General features: G+C 51.7%; 8 protein-coding genes across 8 annotated transcripts; 2 read left to right on the top strand and 6 right to left on the bottom strand.

Moving 5' to 3' along the window:
* The first annotated feature begins 322 nt into the window (after positions 1 to 322).
* Positions 323 to 3,353, top strand: VC83_03482 (uncharacterized protein). The gene is made up of 4 exons (XM_024467128.1): positions 323 to 504; positions 694 to 715; positions 979 to 1,316; positions 1,596 to 3,353. Exons 1-4 carry the CDS (start codon positions 454 to 456, stop codon positions 2,133 to 2,135), a joined length of 951 nt encoding a protein of 316 aa, XP_024326015.1. The 5' UTR covers positions 323 to 453; the 3' UTR covers positions 2,136 to 3,353.
* A 5,020-nt stretch (positions 3,354 to 8,373) lies between these two features.
* VC83_03481 (uncharacterized protein) lies at positions 8,374 to 8,922 on the bottom strand (the record flags this gene model as incomplete). The annotated part of the gene is made up of 1 exon (XM_024467127.1): positions 8,374 to 8,922. The coding sequence occupies one exon, from the start codon at positions 8,920 to 8,922 to the stop codon at positions 8,374 to 8,376; it is 549 nt and encodes a 182-aa protein (XP_024326014.1).
* A 778-nt stretch (positions 8,923 to 9,700) lies between these two features.
* Positions 9,701 to 10,136, bottom strand: VC83_03480 (uncharacterized protein; the record flags this gene model as incomplete). Its single annotated transcript, XM_024467126.1, has 2 exons — positions 9,701 to 9,962; positions 10,051 to 10,136. The coding sequence occupies 2 exons, from the start codon at positions 10,134 to 10,136 to the stop codon at positions 9,701 to 9,703; spliced, it is 348 nt and encodes a 115-aa protein (XP_024326013.1).
* Positions 10,137 to 12,005: 1,869 nt separating this feature from the next.
* SEC4 (GTP-binding protein) lies at positions 12,006 to 13,198 on the bottom strand. The gene is made up of 3 exons (XM_024467125.1): positions 13,130 to 13,198; positions 12,801 to 13,068; positions 12,006 to 12,688 (listed from the first exon to the last, which is right to left on the bottom strand). The coding sequence occupies exons 1-3, from the start codon at positions 13,157 to 13,159 to the stop codon at positions 12,384 to 12,386; spliced, it is 603 nt and encodes a 200-aa protein (XP_024325652.1). The 5' UTR covers positions 13,160 to 13,198; the 3' UTR covers positions 12,006 to 12,383.
* Positions 13,199 to 13,987: 789 nt separating this feature from the next.
* Positions 13,988 to 15,870, bottom strand: VC83_03478 (uncharacterized protein). Its single transcript, XM_024467124.1, has 2 exons — positions 15,743 to 15,870; positions 13,988 to 15,669 (listed from the first exon to the last, which is right to left on the bottom strand). Exons 1-2 carry the CDS (start codon positions 15,824 to 15,826, stop codon positions 14,230 to 14,232), a joined length of 1,524 nt encoding a protein of 507 aa, XP_024325653.1. The 5' UTR covers positions 15,827 to 15,870; the 3' UTR covers positions 13,988 to 14,229.
* A 197-nt stretch (positions 15,871 to 16,067) lies between these two features.
* Positions 16,068 to 18,798, bottom strand: NCA2 (nuclear control of ATPase). Its single transcript, XM_024467123.1, has 2 exons — positions 18,273 to 18,798; positions 16,068 to 18,219 (listed from the first exon to the last, which is right to left on the bottom strand). Exons 1-2 carry the CDS (start codon positions 18,485 to 18,487, stop codon positions 16,221 to 16,223), a joined length of 2,214 nt encoding a protein of 737 aa, XP_024325660.1. The 5' UTR covers positions 18,488 to 18,798; the 3' UTR covers positions 16,068 to 16,220.
* An 11-nt stretch (positions 18,799 to 18,809) lies between these two features.
* Positions 18,810 to 20,803, top strand: ERG25 (C-4 sterol methyl oxidase). Its single transcript, XM_024467122.1, has 4 exons — positions 18,810 to 19,243; positions 19,370 to 19,478; positions 19,535 to 19,678; positions 19,732 to 20,803. Coding segments are annotated over exons 1-4 (915 nt in total). The 5' UTR covers positions 18,810 to 19,241; the 3' UTR covers positions 20,392 to 20,803.
* A 775-nt stretch (positions 20,804 to 21,578) lies between these two features.
* VC83_03475 (uncharacterized protein) lies at positions 21,579 to 22,618 on the bottom strand (the record flags this gene model as incomplete). Its single annotated transcript, XM_024467121.1, has 2 exons — positions 21,940 to 22,618; positions 21,579 to 21,878 (listed from the first exon to the last, which is right to left on the bottom strand). Exons 1-2 carry the CDS (start codon positions 22,288 to 22,290, stop codon positions 21,579 to 21,581), a joined length of 651 nt encoding a protein of 216 aa, XP_024325658.1. The 5' UTR covers positions 22,291 to 22,618.
* Positions 22,619 to 22,639: the final 21 nt, after the last annotated feature.

The following is a 22,639-nucleotide window of genomic DNA, read 5'->3' as shown; positions in this document are numbered from 1 at the left end:
CCCACTCCGAACTCCGCCCGCACGCAAACTGGCTCACGTAATAAATTACATAAGCTACCAAATCTAAGTTATCCGACGTATCCGTACGAGTATCCTAAACTGCTAAACTCCACCGCAAGCCACAATCTCCAGCCACAAAACCAGCCACTCTCTCACCCACTCCACTCCCCTCCCGTCACCTTCTATCATTGCTCTCCTCCCTCCTCCCTCTATCTCTATCTTTCTTCTCACTCTCTTGTCCCTCTCTCTTTCTCTTTCTTACTTCCTCTCTCTTTCCCGTCTTTACAACTCTCTTCCTCCTCTATTTACCCCCCCCTTCCCCCTCCCCCCCCCCCCCAAGCCGCAACTTGACTCTCCTACTATCACCAATTACTACAATTCCCTTTATTCCACCTGATCCTTCTCCCACTATTTACCAAGAGGGCGCTACAAAGCTTCCCAACCCCCTAGCGAATGAACGCGATGCAGCCGACTTTGGCCCCTGCGCCTCCACATCCGGCTCAGGTAAGCAGTGTTTACTCCTCCTCCTTTGAGAAACCCCAAAGCCCGCCCCTCCGTCGCGTTTGTTTGCGCCCGAGAGAGACAGACAAGGCGATAGCTGAAAAGGCTCACTCACTATAATTCCCCGCGCCCGCGCCTTTGCGCTCTTCCTGCATCTTCATTGCTGACTCAACGGTCCTGCACCGAAAATAGCAGGATATGCATTCAGATAATGGTACGTACAAATACAAATCAAAATATCATCACGAGATTAGGAAGGACCGGAGGGGGCAACAGCGACTCACCACCTCCTCTCTCATTGTCCGCCGCTCCCTACACCACCAACTCACCCCCCCCCACCCCCCCCCACCAAATCCCCCTCTACCCTGAAGTCCTGGGCTGCATAAACCTAACACCCCCTCCCTCCTCTTGCTCACCTCTCTATTTCCCTGGCTCAGCATTGTGAGCGTGCTGACATGATTTCGCGTCTCCTCCCAGACCTAAGAGCCCAGCTGGCTGCAGTCATCAACAACCCACCAAACCAGCACCAGTCGCAACAACAACAACAACAACAGCAGCAGCAGCAGCAGCAGCATCCTCACCACCAGCCGCCGCCGCCGCATCTCGTACATGGCTACAACGACGTGGCTTCCAGCTCTGCAAGTCCGCACAACATCGATCCCGCCATCGCGGGCGCCGCGCACGCTCACCACGCCCTCGACATGATGGGCGGCAGCGCCGGCGGCGACAGCGGGGACGACAACGGTGATGGCCGGAAGGGCGGGAAGCGCGAGCTCTCACTGTCGAAACGCGCAGCGCAAAACCGCGCAGCTCAGGTACGTTGGGATCATTTCTACGCGTTGGCGCCGATAAGTCGTTCTATGATGGTTCGCGCATTGTCGTTGGGTTGCGATGGGGACGCGCGACCTAAGGTCTGCTTTGTCAACTCTTATGGCATCACCATCCACAATCCAGCTTACGTAAACCATCAGCGCTTCAATCACCCAACGTCCCTTCATCAAAGCAATTTATGGAATATAATCCATCAAATACCCCCTTTGCTATCAAACCCATGAATTAACCCGATCGATCGCTAACCAACCCTTCCCCCGCAGCGCGCCTTTCGTCAACGCAAAGAGGGCTACATCAAGAAGCTTGAAGAGCAGGTCCGCGAGCTCCACACCCTTGAGGACAACTACAAGGTCATCCAGAACGAGAACTACTCCCTGCGCGACTACATCCTGCAGCTCCAGCGCCGCCTCCTCGAGTCACAAGGCGAATACCCTCAACCTCCCGCCGCCGTCTCCGTCCTCCTCAACCACCCCCACCAACACCAACATGAAGCTCCCCGCCACGGCCCCGACCCGACCCCGCCCGCTGCGCACGCACCCACCGCCGTGATGGGACAGTCGCCAGACCAGCAGCCCGGCAGCAGCCTGCAGAGCCAGATGGCGCCGCTGCAGGCGCAGCTCCAGGCGAGTGCGGCGCAGGCGGTGGCGGATCTGAGGGATAGCGCGGCGAAGCAGAGGCAGGTGCAGGGGGAGTACCTGGCTAGGGGGACGTATAAGGGGGAGGGAGAGGGGGCGGCGGAGGAGGAGCTGAGTAGGCAGTTGCAGGGGAGTGCGGATATACCGGGGGGGATGGGGGGGATGTGAGGGGGGGGTGGTTGACTAGGGATGGGTGCCTGGAGGGTTGAGTCATGAGGGGTTGTGACTCTTTGGCTGCCTGTCACAACAATCCCCCGTCGCCTTCCCGCTGTAGGTACCTCGCACTCATGACACTCCGTTGCCTCTCCGCTCGTCACTCGCAACTCCATCGTCGTCGTCACACTTGTGGCACTCTCGTTGCCCAAGTCGACGTTGCCAAGAATAGGACTCCACCCACCTCTTCTCACCCAGATGGATGTCTCCCATCTACCTCGCTGCTTCCCTGCTTAACTCGCTTTTTTTTCCGTCTTATCTCACTTCTTCACACATTTTTTTGTTTTTGGATTCAATGGGTTACTTCGCTGGTTGCGTTTTGTCGTAGAGCGGTGGGAGGGTTTGGTTGGTTGGTGTGGTGGCGTTTTTTTTATTTGTTTGATTTGTGCTTGTGGGATATGTCGTTGTTGGAAGGGGATGCGCTGGGTTGATGAGATGTGTTGGGGGAGGGAGGAGGGGGAGGAAGGGTTGTATGGATGATTCTGCGAGATGGGATGGGGTGCGATAGAGGCAGCAGTGGGAGCGAATGGTTGGAATTGAAATGGAGGATGCGGAAAAGGAAGAGGGAGGGAGTAGAGAACTCGGATGAATGATCTCACGCTTCACGACTGCTTGTTAAATGTACTTCTCTGTTTCTTGTCATGTTCTCGTGTTGGTCTTTGTTCCCTCCTGCCCGCCTTTGTCGTTTCCACAAGACCTCCTACCCCCTTTCTTCCCCGCCCCCCACCAACATCACAAACTACATATAAAAGGACCGCCACCCCCTTCCCAGCCACCGCACAAACGGATTTGACGTCGACGTGGCACGAGGCGATGTACAAGACCGCGCCGAAGACGAACTCGAGGCCAAATGCAGAGCGGTTAGATCATAGATCTGTCGGGGATTAGTTTTGGGGCTTGCGGATATGCGAATATGGGTGTGGGTTTGAGGGTTGACTGCTCAGTTCAACCAGGGCGCGTATCCAACGCCACTCCCGCTACGCCCACTACTCCAATCAAGCCCCCATTCCCAACGTCTTTGGCACTGCTGAACACATCTCATACACGATAAAAAGGACGGCCCAATCTCACCAGTAGAGGGTAGCTGGAAGCTGAGCTGGGCTCTCGTCAGCGCTTCATCTGGTTGGTGCGTATTTCTCGTTGGTGGTGGGTGTTCTGCTGTCGTTGCTGTGTTGTCGTCGGGAGGGAGGTTGGGTGCGGAGGGTCTTCACTCCGAACTCCGAACCCGAACTCCGAACCCCGAACCCGTGCGCTATAGTGCCAAGGCGGAGGGACTTCACTCCGAACCCCGCACGGGATCGTATATAGTAGGACGCGGGACCTCTACAGTACTCGGTGTTCCACCCACTCGCTTTGCTCGTAGGTGGCGACAGCGATATGTGCAACACACAAAATGAAAGAAATAAGCCTCATATAGCAACTATGTAACTATATAATTAAATAATAAAATCAATAGAGCTACTATCACTATCTCCACTACTACTGTCGCTACTAATCTCAATGTTACTATCACTATGATCCTTACCATACCGTAAAATTATCACTTTGGATTTTAACCCAACCTTCTTCCGCTCTGCTACCCTCTTCCTCTCAACCCTTCGCTCTTCGATTTCAATTTTCCGTTGTTGCACCTGTAGCTGCTTTACTACTTGCTTTGATTCCTTTGCTACTCTTGCCTCTGCCTTTGCTTGTAATTTTGCTTCCTTCTCCTCACGTAACAGTCGGGCGTCTGATGCATATAACTGCCCCCCCTTCTGTAGCGATTTCCGTGCCCTTGCCTTTGCTGTTTTCTGCTCTGCTGACCGTAAGGTAACAATGTCAAGCTCGGTCTTATAGAGCTCAGCCCGATGTAAAACAACTGTAGTTCCACGTGCAAATGATTGAAACCCTTCTCTTGACGGTGATGAGAAAGCTGCCTCTACTCTCTTCTGCCAATATTTAACTGCCTGTATAGTTTGCACACTAGTTTTTGGAGTTGAGATACGGTCGTACGAAGCAAATGGCTCGTAGTCTGGTGTTTGATTCCAGGTCTCTTGTATTTTATCAATTACTAGTGGAGGATTATATGGATATAGTCGTGCATTTCTCCAACCTAATTGAATTGTCTGGACAGTTAAGGATTGCCGTCGGATTTGTGGAAGGTTGGAAAGGAACGTACGTAGCTTATACTCATAGTCATAGCTACGTACTGCTTGATCAACTGCCTTTTGATGGAAGTGTTTGCACTGCTTAAAAACTGCTACATCAAGAGGTTGTAGTAGATGCGTAGTATGAGCAGGAAGGCAGCAAATAACAATGTTATGCTCTTCTGCTAATGTGAGAAAGCGCTCCGTTTTATGAGAGTCATGGCCGTCGAGTAATAGGAGGCGGGTGTCGTCTGGTGCCATATGCTCTGCAGATAGTTGAATAAAATGGATGAGGTATTGAATTGCAATGTCGTCGTTGTAACCACTGTTGTGATGGGATCGTACGATCGGGTCGCAAGTCTGCAACAGCCCGTAAAACCATTGATCAGTTTGCAGGGACCCCACGCTTAAGTTGGTCATATATAAATTGACAAACTGCAGTATCTTGTTCTTGAGATAAAACTCGGTTTTTATCTCAAGAACAAGATACTGCGGGGAAGGAGAGGGGTAGTGTAACGCTGACTTCTAAATGATAGAAGACACAGAGGTTTCTTGCGTAAGGTTGACTTGACAGAGGAGGCAGGGGATTAGACACAAAGGCTTTCCAAGTAACACGTTACAGTATTGTAAAGAATACTATATTGAGTTGAGCACGAAGCTCCTATCTAAGGAAATACTATCTACTTATATAGTGGCATCGTGCCTCATGGGTAATCTGGATAGTTGGCGGATAGCTAGATATTCAGGATAGTTCGTGGATAGCTCAACTATCCAATATCCACTAGTTTCTGCAACTATCCATTAGCCCCGTCACATGGCAGCCTACCCCGCTTCCCACTGTGACTCACACGTCACGTTATGTGACTCACACGTCACGTTACTAGGCCCTGGCCCTGTAACCATGACATCATGTTACTATAGCCGTAACAGGTAGTAATGTGTCGTCGGAGTGTCTCACGGTTGACATTAAACTTGCGGGCAACCCAAGTAATTGTATAAGTATCTGGTTGTTTCAAGTAGAACTGCCGGGCCTCAATGTAATGTTGGGTGCACCAGATATGAGAATCTAGCCACCCAAGGAAGGGATGAATTTACTAAGACAACACACTGTCTTAGGAAATAGAGCCAAAGGGTTGTAGCTTAGACTATTCCACAACGCAGCAATCAGGTGTATGATGTGGTGAAGTGGTTTAGACAAGTTGCAACAAATGTTGAGTCTGAGAACTCAGGGGTAAGTCAGAGGTTAGCACCTCACTGACTTTTCAAAAAACAGAGAATAACAAGATCAATGCTTGGAAGCTTGGAAAAGACGTAGAAGTATGTGCTAGTCGATTTACTGTATTGCCTGCTTGCCCTTTCTTAAGGAAAGGGCAATCCTATTTATGCCAAAGGAGTGTAGTTCTCTCATTTTCCATGACTTTCCATGACTAACCAGGCTTGGTAAATGTATTAGAAATCAAGTGCGACCCACAACTAGCTTGCTAATCATGTAGTGAACGTAAGAGAATCCCATAGAACCATCTCTTGGGTTCCTAGCCTATAGGAAGTGAAAAGGAGGTCCAAGGTCAGAGTACCTATAGACAAATTATGTCATAACTTAACCAATCTTGTGGGTAACTAAGGAGCGATGACGTGTAATGAATCATAGAGGGTTGTAGAAGCTTCTAGAGCTATCGTTCATGTTCCTAGGCCTCTAGTTGGTAGAGATATGCCATGTGGTAGTATTGGCCCACCCCCTTAAGGAGGAGATTTTCTTAATAACTTGTTCAATGAGTGTCCAAATGATATGCCGTGATGTATGTAGCATAAACAGATGTAGTAGAAGAGTTTGCAGCAATCGTTGAGTAGTATTGCTTCTGTTGTTGGTGTGATAAGCCAAGATATGTATGGTGACTTGTAGGTTTGAGGAGGAGATTTCTAAGTTTGCTCTTGAGTTTGATAGCAAACTGAGTGCAACGAATGTCAGTATGACAGTTTCTTGCTGGTAGGGGGGGCTGTCGTTGATGGGTTCTTGTCAGGGGTTCCTGTCACAGTCTGATGCTGCTGTTGTCAGAGGGGGAGACGGATATACTGGGGAATGCGTGTGTGTCATACTGACATTCGTTGCACTCAGTTTGCTATCAAACTCAAGAGCAAACTTGGAAATCTCCTCCTCAAACCTACAAGTCACTATACATATTTTGGCTTATCACACCAACAACAAGAGCAATACTACTCAACGATTGCTACAACCATCTATGATTCATTACACGTCATCGCTCCTTAGTTACTGGGCCGATATTACCACATAGCATATCTCTACAACCCTCTATGATTCATTACATGACATCACTCATACTACCACATGACATATCTCTACCAACTAGAGGCCTAGGAGCATGAACGATAGCTCTAAAAGCTCCTACGAACCTCTATGATTCATTACATGTCATCGCTCTTTAGTTACCCACAAGATTGGTTAAGTTATGACATAATTTGTCTGTGACATAATTTGTCTATGACATAATTTGTCTATAGGGGTACTCTGACCTTGGACCTCCTTTTACTTCCTATAGGCTATGAACCTAAGAGATGGTTCTATGGGATTCTCTTACGTCGACTACAGTTACCAAGCCTGGTAAGTCATGGAAAGTCTTGGAAAATGAGAGAACTACATTCCTTTAGCATAAATAGGATTGCCCTTTCCTTAAGAAAGGGCAAGCAGACAATACAGTAAATCGACTATCACATACTTCCACGTCTTTTCCAAGCTTCCAAGCATTCATCTTGTTACTCCTTGTTTCTGAAAAGTCAGTGAGGTGTTAACCTCTGACTTACCCCTGAGTTCCCAGACTCAACATTTGTTGCAACTTGTCTGAACCACTTCACTACATCACACACCTGATTGCTGTCACACACCTGATTGCTGCGTTGTGGAATAGTCTAAGCTACGACCCTTTGGCTCTTTTTCCTAAGACAGTGTGTTGTCTTAGTAAATTCATCCCTTCCTTGGGTGGCTAGATTCTCACATCTGGTGCACCCACCATTACAGTGTGTGGTCCTGGATTGGTAAGTGATTTTTTCGAGGAGGGATACGGAAAACAGCACCAGTGTAAGATATTCCGGCCCTCAGTTTGTCTTGCCGGATGGACTCGTCTCAGGGATGGATCCATCCCGCATTTCACATACCGGTTTCTCATCCCCGTCCAATTCCTCACTTCAACCCCGACACATCTCCAACACACCCACACTCCCACTCCCCACCACCAACTCATCACGGTCTCCTCGGCACTGCTGAATACATCTCGTACAATATAAAGGCTCTCCCCGCGAGAGATAAATGAGGCAAGACGGCATAACAATCACCAGAGAGAGAATACCCTCATGTTCAAAAGTGTCGTAAAAAATATTCTTTGGCCATCGTCATCGTTTTGCGCTGGAGATGGTTGTGGCCTTCTCCGTTGGGTGTAGCTGTCGTTGTTATCACTGTAGGGTTCTCGTCAGCGTGGGGTGGTGGGGATAGGGGTTCTTGTCACCGCGCCGCTTCTTTGTCGCTGGCGGGGGGTTCTGCTGTCACCGTATTTTTTGGTCACCTCATTACTTGTCATCTTGTCTTCTCGACATTATCTTTACTGTTTAGAGAGAGCTGGCTGCGAACTTTCCGAATCCTAAGGACATCATTGTTCTGCAGTTGGCCGCGTGCACAACTAGTGGAAGCAAGACATTCCACCGCGATTTTAGGTGTGGGTTCTTTTGGATCGAAGCTATCTTGACCATGCACTCGTTGAGGCCAACTGAGGAGGGGCTGTAAACTGGTGCGAAGATTCTCCGAACTCCTCTCCTCTTTAGCTCATCTGCCATCATTCCGGTAACGAACTGTGATCCATTGTCTGAATATGTCGCGCGGGGGTTCCCGTACACATCTAGTATGTCATGCTTAAGCGACTGGTAGCATGCTTCTGCAGTAGCAGCGATAAAGGGATCGCCCCAGATTTTGCGCGTTTAGGTACTTGACCTTCACGAAGATCCAGCGGTGGCCATCCTCAGAGGGCGGAAAGATAGGACCTATTAGGTCGAAGCCTACCAAGTCAAATGGTTCCTGGGTTAGGATCGGGAGAAGCCTTTGGGATGGTTTCATTGGCGTTAAGGCAATTCCAGCACGATGCGCAGTGCGTGCGAATGTCTTGACGTCGAGTAGGCCAGTAGAATTTTCCGAAGGCTGCTTGTAAACATATGCCTGCTGCGTAGTGGCCGTGTTGCTCATGTATATGGTTGAGCACCCATTTAACCGTCTTTCTTGGGACGCAAAGGCTCGTCTTGCCGTTCCTTTCCATGTATGCTACTTCGACGAGCTTAAATCTCGCTGCCTTTCTGAGTAATCTCTCGTTATTTGCCCGCTCAAGTGTTGTGGGATCTCCTGCCTGGTACTTCTCTGGGTGGCGCAAAACATCAATCACTTCTGTATACCATTCGTCCTCAATCAGTGTGTTCAACTTGCCAACGTGCTGAATGGTTGGGAGGGTTCTCGGTCGATGTCTACCGGAAACGCAATCAATTCGTCGTCGTCGGTCTTTTTCGGGTATGTGGATGTGTAAGGGATAGCCCGTCCGCGACAACGAGTTCTTTTCCGGGCACATGTACGTAGTCACAGAAGAACTGACTAAAACGTATTTGCCAGCGAGCAATCCGGTCTGGTACTGTTTCGCCCTTAAGCATGGGGATCAGGGACTTGTGGTCCGTGTAGACAATGATAGGGAAGGGAGAGCCCCTTGTAAGCCATTCTGTTTCCTCTAAGCTTGCGAGTACTGCAAAGGCCTCACGCTCCGTTACTGTCCATCGGCTCTGGGGTCCTGTGTGAGACGGGTAGAGATGAACATCACTATCTTTCGAACTTCCGGCTTGGTTTGCTTTGCGTTAGTGCCTGGAGGGTGGTCGGGGATCTGGAAGAGACAGGCTCCGATGCCAGTCTTTGAGGCGTCGGCTGAAAGATGGTATTGCACGTTTGGGTCGCCAGCTGTAAAAAATGTGCACTTCTTCTATTTCGCGCCAGTAGACAGGGTCTTCGTCTCGTACAATAAGGCCGATTTCATGATGGTGGTTAGATCTGCTCTCCCTGGAATAAATGTCTTAAGGTACGGTAGCGCGTACAGGATCCGGAGGAGTTCCTCTTCGCAGGTGGGGGATTTAATGTCCCGGAAGGCAGCGAGTTTGTCGGTAGATGGTCTTATCCCTTGTTGGGTTCGTGTAAAACCTAGGACATGCAACTCACTTGTGAAAAAACGTGCTTTTTTCGGGTTGAGGGTAAACTTAAACTATAGCAACCTTGGAAAGTAGTGTACCTATAGAAAATGGAACAGCTCTTGAAACGACCGCCCTCCTCCAATGTCGTCGTCGACGAAATGAGAACAGCTTTGCCTAGGGCTGCCTCGTGTCAGGTTCTGGAAATGGTTCAGGAATCGGTCCTGTGATAATGTCCTTCGCCTTGGAGTAGGTTGAGGGCGCGCCTGTCAATCCCTGACCCATGCGGAGGTAGGCCATTTGGCCGATATGTGTAGAGAAACCCGTTTTGTAGATGTGTCGGTGGTGGAGAGGGATGGCCCAAAACCCGTTAGCACCATCTGCTTGGAAGAACGTCTTTATCCACTTCTGCCCAAGAGTCTGGAGAATTGGTTCGATCCTGCGCATGGTGTAAGCGTCTTTGATTGTTGGATCGTTTATAGGTATGAAGCTATGAACCATGCGCATGGTTCCCTTCGTGTTCTTACCGGATGGTCTGGTCATGTTCTGCTGCATTATGCTCGAGAACTTCGTTAACTGTTGTCCCAAATACGTTGCCCGTTCTTAAGGCCATTATGATGAGTTGTTCATCAAAATTTCTTTGGTTTTTCTTCTTGCGTGGTAGGCAGGATGGGGGTGGGGATGAGGGGCTGGAGGAATATCTTGGGAAGTGGCTGGACTGAATGTGAGGGGACCGAAGAAGGGGGTAAGACAAGTAAGCATTTCTCTCATCGTACAATCACAGAGCTTAACGTCGCCGCCGAGATACTTTGGCTCATTGCTTGTCTACTCCTTGCTGGTTCTGATTTCTCTTGCCATATCTCTCACACTCAGAGGATCAGAGATGTAGTCTACTCATGATAGAGACTTATCATTTTCCTGGGATCCCAAGCCAATCCCGCAGTGGATTTATCATATATCCAGCAATTACATACCCATCCCCCATTCCCGAACCCCTATCTGGTTATAAAACCCCACATCGTATCGAACCAGCCTCCGTTTCCCAGAACAGATATCACGCTCTCAGTCACTGTCAAGTCACGGATTGTGGACCCAGACTAACCGCACGTGCCGCTCCTTCCGCCGTTGGCGCCATCCCACCATCGCCGGCGCCCCTTTCCTCCTTCCACAACATAACTACAATATCCGCTCCTTCCACTTTCCACAGCACAACTTCAACCACCGCACCTTCCCTCCCTCATCATCGAAATACACAGTCAATCCCACCCCCCCCGACGCATCGCTTCACCTCGCCAAACCCCGTCTCCATGAGATTTATCAATCTCCCAAAAAACCTCAAAAATCAATATCTCCTCCCACAGGCATCTGGGGGAGTTCTCATATAAGCCAAAAAAATTGCAAAAAATAGAGGATTCTCCTGGAAAGGGGGAAATACCCGCACCCAACCACTGCATGCTTCTTCTACAAGCCTTTGAACTTCGTGGGTCCTCCAGGATGATAACCAGGTACAGCCAGGCCGAGCGCGTGCAGAGCGGCGTGTGCACTGGATCTGCCAAGTTACCATCCCAATTAATGGGAGAGGACATAGACTGGATTATATAGTTGGTTCCGGAGTCGCGTTGTGTCTTCATTTGCAAATGCTGTATGCAACAATGCTTTTTTATAATTCAAGCTGAAATATGAGAGGAGATATGATAATGAAGAGCAGATTGGAAAAAAATAGAAGTTCTGAAAGCAGCGGTGGGTTGAGAAATAAATGAAGGGCTGTTCTGCTGGACATAAATGAGAGGTTTGGAGGGGAGAGCGTGCAGCGACAGTAGGAGGAGGAAGGCATGTGAGAAAGTAGGCTAGAGTGGGAGCCAGCACACCTCGTTTCCAGCGCATTTGCTCGTTTTCGGCGTGAGGCGGCAGTAAAAACAAAAGAAAATAGCTAAAAAGGGGACACAATGATGAGAAGAAGAAGGTAAGATATGAATAGGAGATTTGACTAGCTGACAAACCACCAGAACCAACCACCACACCACACGAGAAAGGTAGGTTTATTATAGAGTGTCTGTGGAGCTCACTCATCTACGAGGAAGGGGTGCCTTTTATATGCTTTCGGGAAGAGGGGCGGAGGCCGAGGGCCGAGCCTACCCGTTTCTCGATCCGGGAAACTAACGGCGAGTATGTGGGGAAGAGAGTTTGATGGTAGATTGGAGGGCGAGAAGTTCTCGTGGTGTATTTGGGTTGTTGGGTGGTTTGGAATGGTGATTGCTGGTGGTATTGTCTGTGTCTTGGATAGTAGCGTAGAGATCTTGTATGGAAGGAGGAAAGTGACAATAATCCTCCCAGGAAGACAAGATATTGTGCACACACACATGCAAATAGGAAATAGAACAACGAGAACACCTCGCCGACGAACATACACATACACACGCATAAGCACATCACATCACCAATCCCCTACACCACAAAAGCCATCAGCACCAGCAGAAAACGTCTAAAACCCCCATCCCATTTATGAACAAAACTATTTATAACCCACAGGCCCCGCGACCATCGTGTACTTGTGCTGCTGGCTTCTCAAAACTCGCAATCCCAGCAAAAAAAAAAGGAGTAAAAAACGCCACTCTCGGAACAGAGAAGGAAAAGATAACAAACAGGATGTACGTGAGTGGACACCACCCGGACGGAGAGAGAGCTGCGTTGCTCGCATCCGCCTCTGCGAAAGAGTGACACAGGAGAGCGACAGCGAGCAGCATGCTGGGAATTCTCCCCTCCGTTCGGTCCTCTATCAAACGCCGTCTCATCGCAACAGCGCCCACCCCCAACCAATTAGGCCCTTCACCCAACCACGTCCTCAGACCCTGACACCCCTCTAACAGCACTTCCCACCCACACTGCTTCCCTGCGCCACATCCACCCCCTTACTCTCCTCCGTCTTCGCGCTGTCGACAATCCGTCTCTTGATATCCGCCGCGAGGCTGAAGAATGCCTTCTCGACATTGATGTTCGCCTTCGCGCTGACCTCGAGGAAGGGGATGCCCAGCTCGTCGGCGAGGGCTTGGCCACGCTCGGTCGACACGGTGCGCTTGTCGTCCCAGTCGCACTTGTTGCCGATGAGGATCTTGTTCACGCCTTCCGTGGCGTGCTGCTCGACGTTGGAGAACCAGGTGCGGATGTCTGTGGAGTGGGGAGGGGGTGGTTAGCATGTGCTCGTTCTTCGTTATAATTCCGTCACCGGGGGCGACGAGGATGGACGGCCAGCTCGGGAACAGTCAAGGGGGGAACAAACTGTTAAAACTCCTCTCGTCTGTAACATCGTACACTAATAAAATGCCCATGGCGCCGCGGTAGTACGCCGTGGTAATAGTGCGGAAGCGCTCCTGGCCCGCCGTATCCCAGATCTGCAGCTTGACGCGCTTGCCGTCCAGCTCGATGGTGCGGATCTTGAAGTCGATGCCGATGGTGGTGATGAAGGAAGGGGTGAAGGAGTCCTCGCTGAAGCGCAGGAGGCAGCAGGACTTGCCGACGCCCGAGTCGCCGATGAGGAGGAGCTTGATCTGCGCGCGGTTTGTTAGCGGAGGGATCGGGAGGTGGGGATGCGTGGCAGCCGGGCCGTACCAGGAAGTCATAGTTGCGGGATCCGGCCATCTTTGCGGCGGTGGTGGTGGTGGTGGTGGTGATGGTGATGGGAGGGGGGGGGGGAGGACAACGAGGTAGTCGTCGTCGTTGTTGTGGGGTCTGGTCTAGGTAGCGGGAACAGGAACAGATCGCGAGGCGTAGATTTCACGAGCGAGGTGTCGATTGGCATGAAGATCTCCCGGGGAGTGCAGAATGGCGAGATCGAAGCTGTAGCTGTGATCTGTTGATTATTTCGTCGCCGGCGTAGGAATCGTTGAGCTGGTGATGCGACGACGTTCAGTGGGAGGCAAATCAATCAAGGTACCGTATATTATGATGGGCGGCGGCGGTCGTGGGCTCCGCTAGAACTGGAGAACTGGATGACCCCTGTAGGTAGCGAGGTGGTCTTGCGTTCCCCACGACTGACCTCGTGCAAATACGATACAGAGGATACAGAGGATACAGATTATAACGAATAATTATTTAGTTGTAGGTCTGGTATCCTGATACTATATTTCATTGTCTATATTTTTTGTTTATATCGTGTTTCCACAAGGAAGGAGATGCTTAAAATGTAGGTCGGGTAACGTCCCTACCTACCAAATTTAACACGCGTTTTCTTAACAACCACCAATGGAAATCCAATCCCAAGAACCAATCCCAACAAGCACGAATCATCTTAGCTATCGAGGCTATCCGATCATCTAAGAAACTTGGTCGTCGCTCTGATGCAAATCTCTACAATGTCCCTTATACTACGCTTTCTTATAGAATTACTGGCCGAACATCTCGTCGCAAACTTAAGGCCAATTGCCACAAGTTGACTGAAGTAGAAGAGGAGGTGATTATTCGATATATCCTTGATCTCGATACAAGAGGATTTGCACCCCGACTAGCTGGTGTAGAAGATATATTCTTACACGGTGGGGTATTCTTCTATCGGGGATTCTTATATCGGGGATTCTTATATCGGGTATTCTTATATCGGGGAATCTTATATCGGGGTTCTACTGTATCTCTGTCTAAATTGTCTTCCTTGCGGACCACCAGTATGGTATTTATCCAAAATGCCCCCTCTCATCCTCTCACCCCCCCATCTCTCAGTCCTTCCCAATATCCACAATCGCCTTCACAAGCCCATCCAACGTCCCCTTCCTCGTCTGAATATTAACCACCACCCTAAAGAAATTCCCCCTCTCCCCCGGCGCATGATCAACCATAAACCCCCTCCCAACCAACCTCTCCACCACCCCCGCCGTCGCCATCGTATTCTTCTCTGGCACCTCACTGAACCCCCTCGGCGCATAATAAAAGCACACCTGGAGACAAGGCGGCGGATTCTGCGACACCAGCACGAAATCCTTGTTCTTCTCCACCAACCCAGCCAAATATGCCGCAGCCTCAAACGCCTCGTCAATCATGCGTCCGTACCCTGCAGCACCATAATACGTCCAGCTCAGCGCGACCTTCAAGCTATCCGGCCTACGTCCACACTGCGGCGTCAGATCCGCCAGGTCCCACACCTCGCCATCCGAATCAGCGCCGTGGAACAGATACCCCGCCGGCAACGTATTCGCGCGATGGAACTGCCTCAAATCCTTCCCCAGCAGCAACGAGCACGTCGTCGGTGCCCCAAGCATCTTATGCGGGTTCACAGCCACCGAATCAGCAAGATGCACGCCCTTAAGCTTATGGCGCTGCGTCTCGGAGAAAATGACTGACCCGCCCCACGCGCCGTCAACGTGCATCCACATCCCGTGCCTGCGCGCCACAGCCGCGATCTCCTCGAACGGGTCGAAGGAGCCGAGGACTGTAGAGCCAGCCGTGGCATTGACGAGGAGGGGCGTCTTCCCCGCATCCTTGGCGGCGAGGATGAGGCGCTCGAGTTCGGTGGGGAGCATGGCGCCTGCGTCGTCAACGGGGACCGGGACGAGGTTGCGGGAGCCGAGACCTATCATCTGGGCTGCTTTCTCGAAGGAGTAGTGGCCGTGCGCCGAGGTGAAGATTACAAAGTTGTAGGTGCCGTTTCCGTCAGTCTTGGTCTTGGGGTAGAGGGTGTTCCGCGCGATGATAAGGGCGCTGAGGTTGCTTCCGCTGCCGCCTTGGGTGGAGAAGCCGCCGGCGTGGGGGCTGGTGAAGCCGTAGAGGTTGGCGAAGCGGGCGGTGACTGTTTTTTCGATTACGGTCAGGGCGGGGGATACTTGGTAGACGTGCACGTTGGTGTTGAGGGTTGCGAGGATGAGCTCGGAGACTACGCCGACAGGGTTGGTGCTGGCGTACAACTTATCCAGGAAGCCTTGATCCCACGTGTTAACGCTATACTTCAAGACCTGCTGGATAACATCCAAGAGCGCCGTTTTCCCTCCCCCAGTCTCCGGAAGCTGCAGGTTAAGCAACTTCACGAGTTCCGCCGGCTTGTGCGACTCGACCAGTGCGCTTCCGGAGCTCCCGCTCTCGCCATGTCCCATATGTTTCACAGCCGCTTCCTCATCCGCGCGGCGAATAAAAGGGATGATGAGCTCCTGGACGGAATTTAACAGCTACCGGCATTGTCAGTATACGCATATAAGGCAAATCGGGTATGTGCTTTTGCCACTTTGTAATAACGCTTACATCTGCAACCTCGTCTGCCCGGTTCAAGGGCGACTCGTTCACTCTGCCATTGCTCAACGGCGGCGCTGATTCTATGGAACCCATTACAAGAAAATATACAGATATATACAAATAAACATATAAACTTGTAAAAAGAGTAAAAGTATGACTCCCCCTCCATATATTTCACATGGCGAAAGGGTGGTGGGGATTGTGCCATGTCACGTGCTCCGCATCCGGTTTCCGCCACTTTTTGAGGAAAAAAATTGGAGCTGGCCAGGTACCAAAAGGAAACACCGCCCCAGCAGAAAAAAAGGTCCAATAGCAGAGCTGATAAGTGGTATAAGTCCTTGGTTCTCGATGGAGCTTGTTCTATTATAAAATGAGGCGCTTCTTTATTATACTGTGGTCTAGTACACGTCAAATTTTCATATGTGGTCATATGGCACTGTAGATTCTAGAACCCAGTACGGGGCAGGGCAACGCTTTGCATGCCCGCTCATTTGGACAGCCACTTCCCATATGCCCACCTGATGCGCTGCACAACCTTCAGCTGCCTCTCAATCCCTATCGAGATGTCCCCCAGTTCATTCACATCCTCAAAGAACTCCCTCTCCACCTCGCCCGGGAACAGCTTCGCCGCCCTGGAGCGCAGCACATGAACCTCACAGAGCAGCAACCCATGGTCCTTATAAGACAAAATCCCACTCGGCGACGGCGTCGATGTCGTCAGGATACGGTCGATATTCCGTAGAACCCGTATCATCTGCCCAGCCCTATGCCCATACTTCTGTCCCCTCCTCTCGCCAAACATCCCACTGATGTACCTCCCAACACCTATACACACCAAGAACCCCGGCGTCAGCCCGACAAAGCCAAACACGAGTTCCTGGCTCTTGAGAAGGGCATCGATCCCACTCAGCGCAACCTCAACATCCACCTTCGTCTTCTGCACCTGGATCAGCAGCGTGCGCACCAGGTCGCCCCGCACGGTTCCCACGAACGGGCGGCGCAGATCCTTCTCATATGCGCGCAGCACCGGCGTCAAGTCGCCCTCCTTAACCTTCGCGCGGATCTCAGCTATATGTGCATCGTTCAGGGAGCCGCCGCCCATGCCAGCGGCCTGCGGGTTATCAATAGCGAAGTCAACGACCATGCGCTCAAGGCTATCGCGGTCACCTTTGAGAGACTCTCGGCTCATAATAGCGACTTCGCTGCCTTCGTCGTGGCGGATTGTTTTGATGATCTTTTTAGTCGGGTCGACGATCCAGTTCATCCAGAAATCTTGCATGGTGGAGCCGAGGTCTTGGATCCATTCGAGGATGGCGGCTTTGCGGTTTACTACGATGCGCAGGATGGTGGTGGAGGAGAGGAGGAGCGCGGTGGCTGGGAGCCAGTAGCGCACGAGGCGGTTGGGACGGCCGTACTGGGATCGAAGGTGTTGCTGCGCCTGGACGTGTGCTGGGATGTGGGTGCTGAGGATATTCTGGAGTCGCTTGCACAGCTTCGCTGGCTTGTCTCTCAGCTCGCCCATTCCCATACTCCGCGACGAGATCTCCGGGTCGTTCGCCACGGTCGCAAAGACCATGTCCTCGAACTCCGAAACCCCCGTCTCCAGAGCCGTCACGTTGCGTAGCACCGTATCCATCAGCGCCACACTGCGCTCGACCACGACGTTCCAGTCGCTGTCCGTGCTCTGAATCCCAGTGCTATCTTCGCTAATATCAAAGTTGAGACCCTCATCCATAAGCACTCCAAGGCCACTTGCGCTCATCTCCCTCAGGCGCCTCAGACCCGCCTGCTTCCGGCGTGCCTCGGACCGCGATTTCGCCAGCGGAGAGAGAACTCTCGCTTGAATATCCGTGACCGACCGCTCGCGGATGCTATCCCTCACTAATCCGTAAAACGTCTTCCACCGCGCCGTAACGCTCGTGCCAATTGCCGTAGCTGAAAGTGTCTCCTCGGGCGCCTCCCTTAGTCTGGAGAACCTCTCCCGCGAATCCTCGTAGATATCCTTCGTCCAGTCCCAGAACCGCAGCGGCGAGGTCTGAATCGTGTAGATGGCCGTGGACGTGTACGACCCGAGCACCTCGTCCCAGTACCATATGTCGTTGCTGAGCGGGATCGTCTGCTCCAGCAGAGTGTTCAGGAGCACGCCGTACGCTTGCACCGTCGCTTTGCTGACCAGGAGCCACTCTAGCTCCTTCTCATACGGACTCTTTGTCTCGCCTAGTGCATTGACTTCACCTTCTGACAGGCCCGCCTGCCCGAGGAGCATCGAGATCCGCCATGCTGGGAGGAGTGCTTTCGACGACGAAGTCGCTGAGAGGGCTTTGATGAGGACCTGGAGCTCTTCGATTTGCGGGGAGGTAGATATTTGTTCGGTGGCCTCGGAGGTGGTAGAAAGGCGTCTGTAGTTCAGTGCAGGTGAAGAGGTGGCGGATTTGAGGTGTGCGAGCTGCAGTCTGTCCAACTGCGAGTCGACGCGTCGGACCTGGCTTGGGGTTCATTAGCAATTTCGGAGTGACCCTGCTGTGGGTAGGGTTCTTACTCTGCCACTATAGACATCACGCTGGACTGGGTTTGGGAGAGCTGTGGGTTTCGGGTTTCTTCACAAGCTGGGGGGGGGTTTTTTTGGCAATGACGTTGTGAGCTACCTATGAAAAAGGTTCGCGGCCGGCAGGGATCAGCACTAAGGGGTATGTGGCGGCGAATGTCAGCAAGGACAGGTTCACTGAATTTATATATAATATTCCCAAGGCTCATGCCTCCTCGCTCGCGGGCGTAGACGTTGTAAACAGAACATATTCCGGACGTTTGGATAGTTGAATAGTTGGACAGTGAGGCCTTTTCCCGATTGCAGTTTCACAAGAGACCTTGGGAGCTTCCCGATGGAGGATGGAGGTGAAGGTCCACAACATGACCTCCATGATATCCGTAAACAGATGCCGAGTGAGTGATGACTGTAACCCGGAAGCATGGCTATCCGGAGATACAGTTGAGGCTTTTGCTCGTGATATATATATGATATATATATAATTCCTGGTGGCCGAGTACGATTACGGATTCGAGATCATATACTCCGTATCATATGCGAAGTACCTCTGCATACATGTTTCGCTGTGTGGGTACTTAATTGAGTCGTGGTGCTCTAGCCTGATCCCTCAACCCGAATACGATACTTAGTGCCTGTCCGAACAAATCTGTGTCACGTGGCGATAACAGCCCTTTATCCACCCCAACGACTCCAACGCGAAGTCTCTTACTGGACAAATCTCCCACCCCCATCCATGCGCTAGTCCTAACAAAGCCTAGCCGCCCCGCGTTCCCCCTGCGCCCTCCGGTACGTACTCCTTTATTCTTCTAGTCTTAACCTTTTTATCACCAGAAAGTCCTTCCATGCCACTCCCCCCCCTCTCCTTCCTCCTCTCCACCTACTTATACCTCACAACGTCCCCCCTCGATTGTGGCCGCGATATCCTCAACAATCGTCTGATAGCCTCTGTGCTATACCGCCATAATGTAAGTATTCACCATAACCCACGTCTTCTGCAAGAAAGGCCCTGGCGATACGCTCCACTGGGCGCGTTCCATCTCCCCGAGAGGCAAATATCGTGGGAAATTAGTACTGATCAGTGAGTGTTATAGGGACCCAACAAACAGCACCCTCTTCGCCGCGCCGACATACTGGGACCAGTACCATGGCATCACCCACTACAATGGCGAGACTCTCAACGTCTTTGAGCGCCTCTGGGCCGTACGTTCTTCCCTCCCGACTTGAATCGAACGTGGATGTGCTAACATATCCCCAAGGCCTGGTACGCATACATGCAGAACGACGTCCTCGCGACTGGAATCATGTCCTTTGTGATGCACGAACTCGTCTACTTCGGCCGCTCTCTCCCCTGGATCATCATCGACCGCATGCCCTACTTCAACAAATACAAGATCCAAGCTGTACGCCGTCCCCTCCCACTCCCATCACACTTCACTAACACGCATTTATCCAGGGCAAAATCCCCACCGTCGCCGAACAATGGCACTGCACCAAAATGGTCCTCCTCTCCCACTTCACCGTCGAGCTCCCTCAAATCTGGGTCTTCCACCCCATGGCCGTCTTCTTCGGCATGGACACCGGCGTCCCCTTCCCCCCCTTGTGGAAGATCGCCATGCACATCGCCATCTTCTTCGTCATCGAGGACGCCTGGCACTACTGGACCCATCGCGCCATGCACTGGGGGCCGCTCTACCGCTCCGTCCACAAGATCCACCACAACTACTCCGCCCCCTTCGGCCTGGCAGCCGAGTACGCCTCGCCCATCGAAGTGATGGTCCTCGGCGCCGGCACGGTTCTCGGCCCCGTCGCCTGGTGCGCTATCACTGGCGACTTGCACATCTTGACTATGTACTTGTGGATCGTCTGCCGTCTCTTCCAGGCTATCGATGCCCACTCTGGATACGAGTTCCCCTGGTCGCTGCACCACTTCTTGCCTTTCTGGGCGGGCGCTGAGCATCACGATGTTCACCACGAGCGTTTCATTGGAAACTATGCTAGTTCGTTCCGCTGGTGGGATTTCGTCCTTAATACGGAGGCTGGACCGGAGGCGGCGAAGGCGAGACGTGACAGGAAGCTTGCGAAGGAGGCGAAGAAGGCGAAGAAGGCACAGTAAATGTACTGTGTGTGGCTTTGGTGGGGGCGCTGTGTCACCACTGTTGTGTGGTGCGGACACGCTTACCCGCCGTGTGGGAGGATGTGAACCCGAAACGGAGAATGAGATATCTGTAACGACAGACAGACACAGACGGCGTTCGGGCGTGCAGGGCACCGCCGTAGAAAAAGCTCCGCTCTTTGGAAGGAGCTGGCGAGATATTGGATGGATGATGGCCCGTAATTACACCTACTATTTCTTGTACAAAAACAGATGGGATTTGTTGGGTCGGATAGATGGGAGGCAGATGTATGAGCATTAATAATCGTTAATCAAGTCTGAAGAATGTAATTACGTATGATTTGCCTTGGTGAAGGACTATGAAAATGTGTATAGTAGTATGTTTGTCTCTTACCTACTTCATATACGAAGCTATTTGATTTGAAGCGCTCTGCCACGGACCCCTCTCCGGCCCAGATATCGTCAACTGGCTACTCGCGGACCTCATCAAACTATATATCTACCACTACGACGCTGTGTCCTAATACCGCACACCATAATACAGGAACTACTACGGAAGCCACGTTTAAGAGAGAGAAAGGAGACAGCAGTTTTCAGCGGGCCTGGGTGGGAGTTACCATGGCATAGACACGTTGAGGAGGTGGTGCGTGGTGGTGCGTGGCATTGTCGTTTCGAATTTTGTCGCCCTTCCGCTGTCACCGGGACTGCGTTGCTGTCGGTGTCCCTTTCCTGTTGTTGGTTTATCTTGTCACCGTTTGGGTTCTCGTTGGATCGACCTTTGGATCTGGCATCACTGCCTGGTGTCGAACGTACGCTTGACCTCCAGCACTGCTTGGGAGGTATCCGCGTCTTGGAGGTTGGCTACAAGACTCGGGCCTGTCCGCGCTCCCTAGACCCCCGGCCCACGAGGGCCCATAATCCTTGCATTCTTTCAAAGAGTTCTTGTATATATTAGAATGTTCGGGGTAAAGCAGCAGGTTTAGGAATTCGTGTAGGTTGATAGTTTATATTAGTAAATTCTTTTCCGAATAGATACAGTATCACCATGTAAATGAAGATGGAAAATCGTGAATCTTGCACATAGAGATACACATAGATAAAACAAAATAATACAATACCCCTTACTTCCCCACCATTACACCTCCCCCCCTTTTTCCCCAGCCATCCATCACCCTCCAGCCCCTTCCTCACGGACCCTTATCATGCAACTCCTCACCCACCACCCCCTCCACCCTCTCCACCCCCTTCCTCGCATACTTCGGCACACAACACTCCCCCCCCTCAACCACCACCCCATCCGCCAACGCCTCCAACGGACCCCCCTCTCCAGCTGGGACATCAGTGCCCACAGCCGCGGGGGGTTTCTCAGCGGGGAGCTCGTCGTGCTCGGCGGCGCAGGTGTCGCAGAATTGCGCCATTTGGATGTCGGCGGAGGAGAGGCCGGGGGGGTGGTGGGTGGTCCAGCGGATCAGGGTTGTGTTGTAGACCTGGGGGTGTTAGTATGAGCTGCTTAATCCGTCAATTGGGGGGGGGGGGGGGGCGGCAAACATTAGACCACTCGGGGTGATGCTTCGTCCTTGCTGCTTCAGCGGCTACGGCGTCCATGAAGGCCCATGTGTTCTTGAAAGTTTTGAATTTAAAAGAGCGCTGGAGACCGGCGTTTGAGGATGTCAAGGACCAGCGCTCGAGAAGAGGGGGGAGGGCCGCGGTGACGGTGTCCGGGTCGCAGTTGGAGGATACGGTGATGGCGGGGAGAGGTGGGGTGGTGGAGGACATGGCGCGGGTTGGGAGGCGGAAGGGGGAGGGGAAGTGGGCTCGTGGGTGCCTTGGGATAGCGAATAGAGGCCTTGAGATTGTGAATCTGTGGGCTTGGAGAAGGCTCGGGGAGAGGCGTGGCATTGTTGATTAATGTATCAGAACATCAGGCAACAAAGATATGAACTTGAACCTTGGGAGGTTGAAATATAGATATAGCATCACGTGATATATGATTTCGTGATCAGGTGGAAACAGGCGGCTGTGAGAAAGGGGCAAATTACACGCTCACCTATATCATCCTTCCTATCATGATTCTAAATTACAAGCTCTGTTCGGCCCAAATATAAATTTAAAAGTCTGTTTCCGGCCGAAAGATAAAAAAACCTACCCCCTCTATAAAAATGTATATGATGCAAAACCCGCACTCGCTTAAATTACCGATTCCCGCCCCGACAGCTTAGCTCCAGGCGTCATAACCCCCCCCACCCTG

Source organism: Pseudogymnoascus destructans, assembly GCF_001641265.1.
Source record: "Pseudogymnoascus destructans isolate 20631-21 unplaced genomic scaffold scaffold_6, whole genome shotgun sequence".
Classification (NCBI taxonomy): domain Eukaryota; kingdom Fungi; phylum Ascomycota; class Leotiomycetes; order Thelebolales; family Thelebolaceae; genus Pseudogymnoascus; species Pseudogymnoascus destructans.
Note: the sequence above shows the minus strand (reverse complement) of the source record. Positions and strands in the feature narration are given on the sequence as shown.

Excerpts from the sequence above, each read along its gene's own strand:
- VC83_03482 (XM_024467128.1), top strand. The coding sequence starts at position 454 with ATGAACGCGATGCAGCCGACTTTGGCCCCTGCGCCTCCACATCCGGCT. Across the intron at positions 716-978 it reads GGATATGCATTCAGATAATG|ACCTAAGAGCCCAGCTGGCT; the intron begins GTACGTACAAAT and ends GTCTCCTCCCAG. Across the intron at positions 1,317-1,595 it reads CGCAAAACCGCGCAGCTCAG|CGCGCCTTTCGTCAACGCAA; the intron begins GTACGTTGGGAT and ends CTTCCCCCGCAG.
- SEC4 (XM_024467125.1), bottom strand. The coding sequence starts at position 13,159 with ATGGCCGGATCCCGCAACTATGACTTCCTG. Across the intron at positions 13,069-13,129 it reads CCCGCAACTATGACTTCCTG|ATCAAGCTCCTCCTCATCGG; the intron begins GTACGGCCCGGC and ends AACCGCGCGCAG. Across the intron at positions 12,689-12,800 it reads AGACGAGAGGAGTTTTAACA|ACATCCGCACCTGGTTCTCC; the intron begins GTTTGTTCCCCC and ends CCCACTCCACAG.
- VC83_03478 (XM_024467124.1), bottom strand. The coding sequence starts at position 15,826 with ATGGGTTCCATAGAATCAGCGCCGCCGTTGAGCAATGGCAGAGTGAAC. Across the intron at positions 15,670-15,742 it reads GGGCAGACGAGGTTGCAGAT|CTGTTAAATTCCGTCCAGGA; the intron begins GTAAGCGTTATT and ends CAATGCCGGTAG.
- NCA2 (XM_024467123.1), bottom strand. The coding sequence starts at position 18,487 with ATGAGCCTTGGGAATATTATATATAAATTCAGTGAACCTGTCCTTGCT. Across the intron at positions 18,220-18,272 it reads GTGATGTCTATAGTGGCAGA|CCAGGTCCGACGCGTCGACT; the intron begins GTAAGAACCCTA and ends ATGAACCCCAAG.
- ERG25 (XM_024467122.1), top strand. Across the intron at positions 19,479-19,534 it reads TCTTTGAGCGCCTCTGGGCC|GCCTGGTACGCATACATGCA; the intron begins GTACGTTCTTCC and ends CATATCCCCAAG. Across the intron at positions 19,679-19,731 it reads ACAAATACAAGATCCAAGCT|GGCAAAATCCCCACCGTCGC; the intron begins GTACGCCGTCCC and ends GCATTTATCCAG.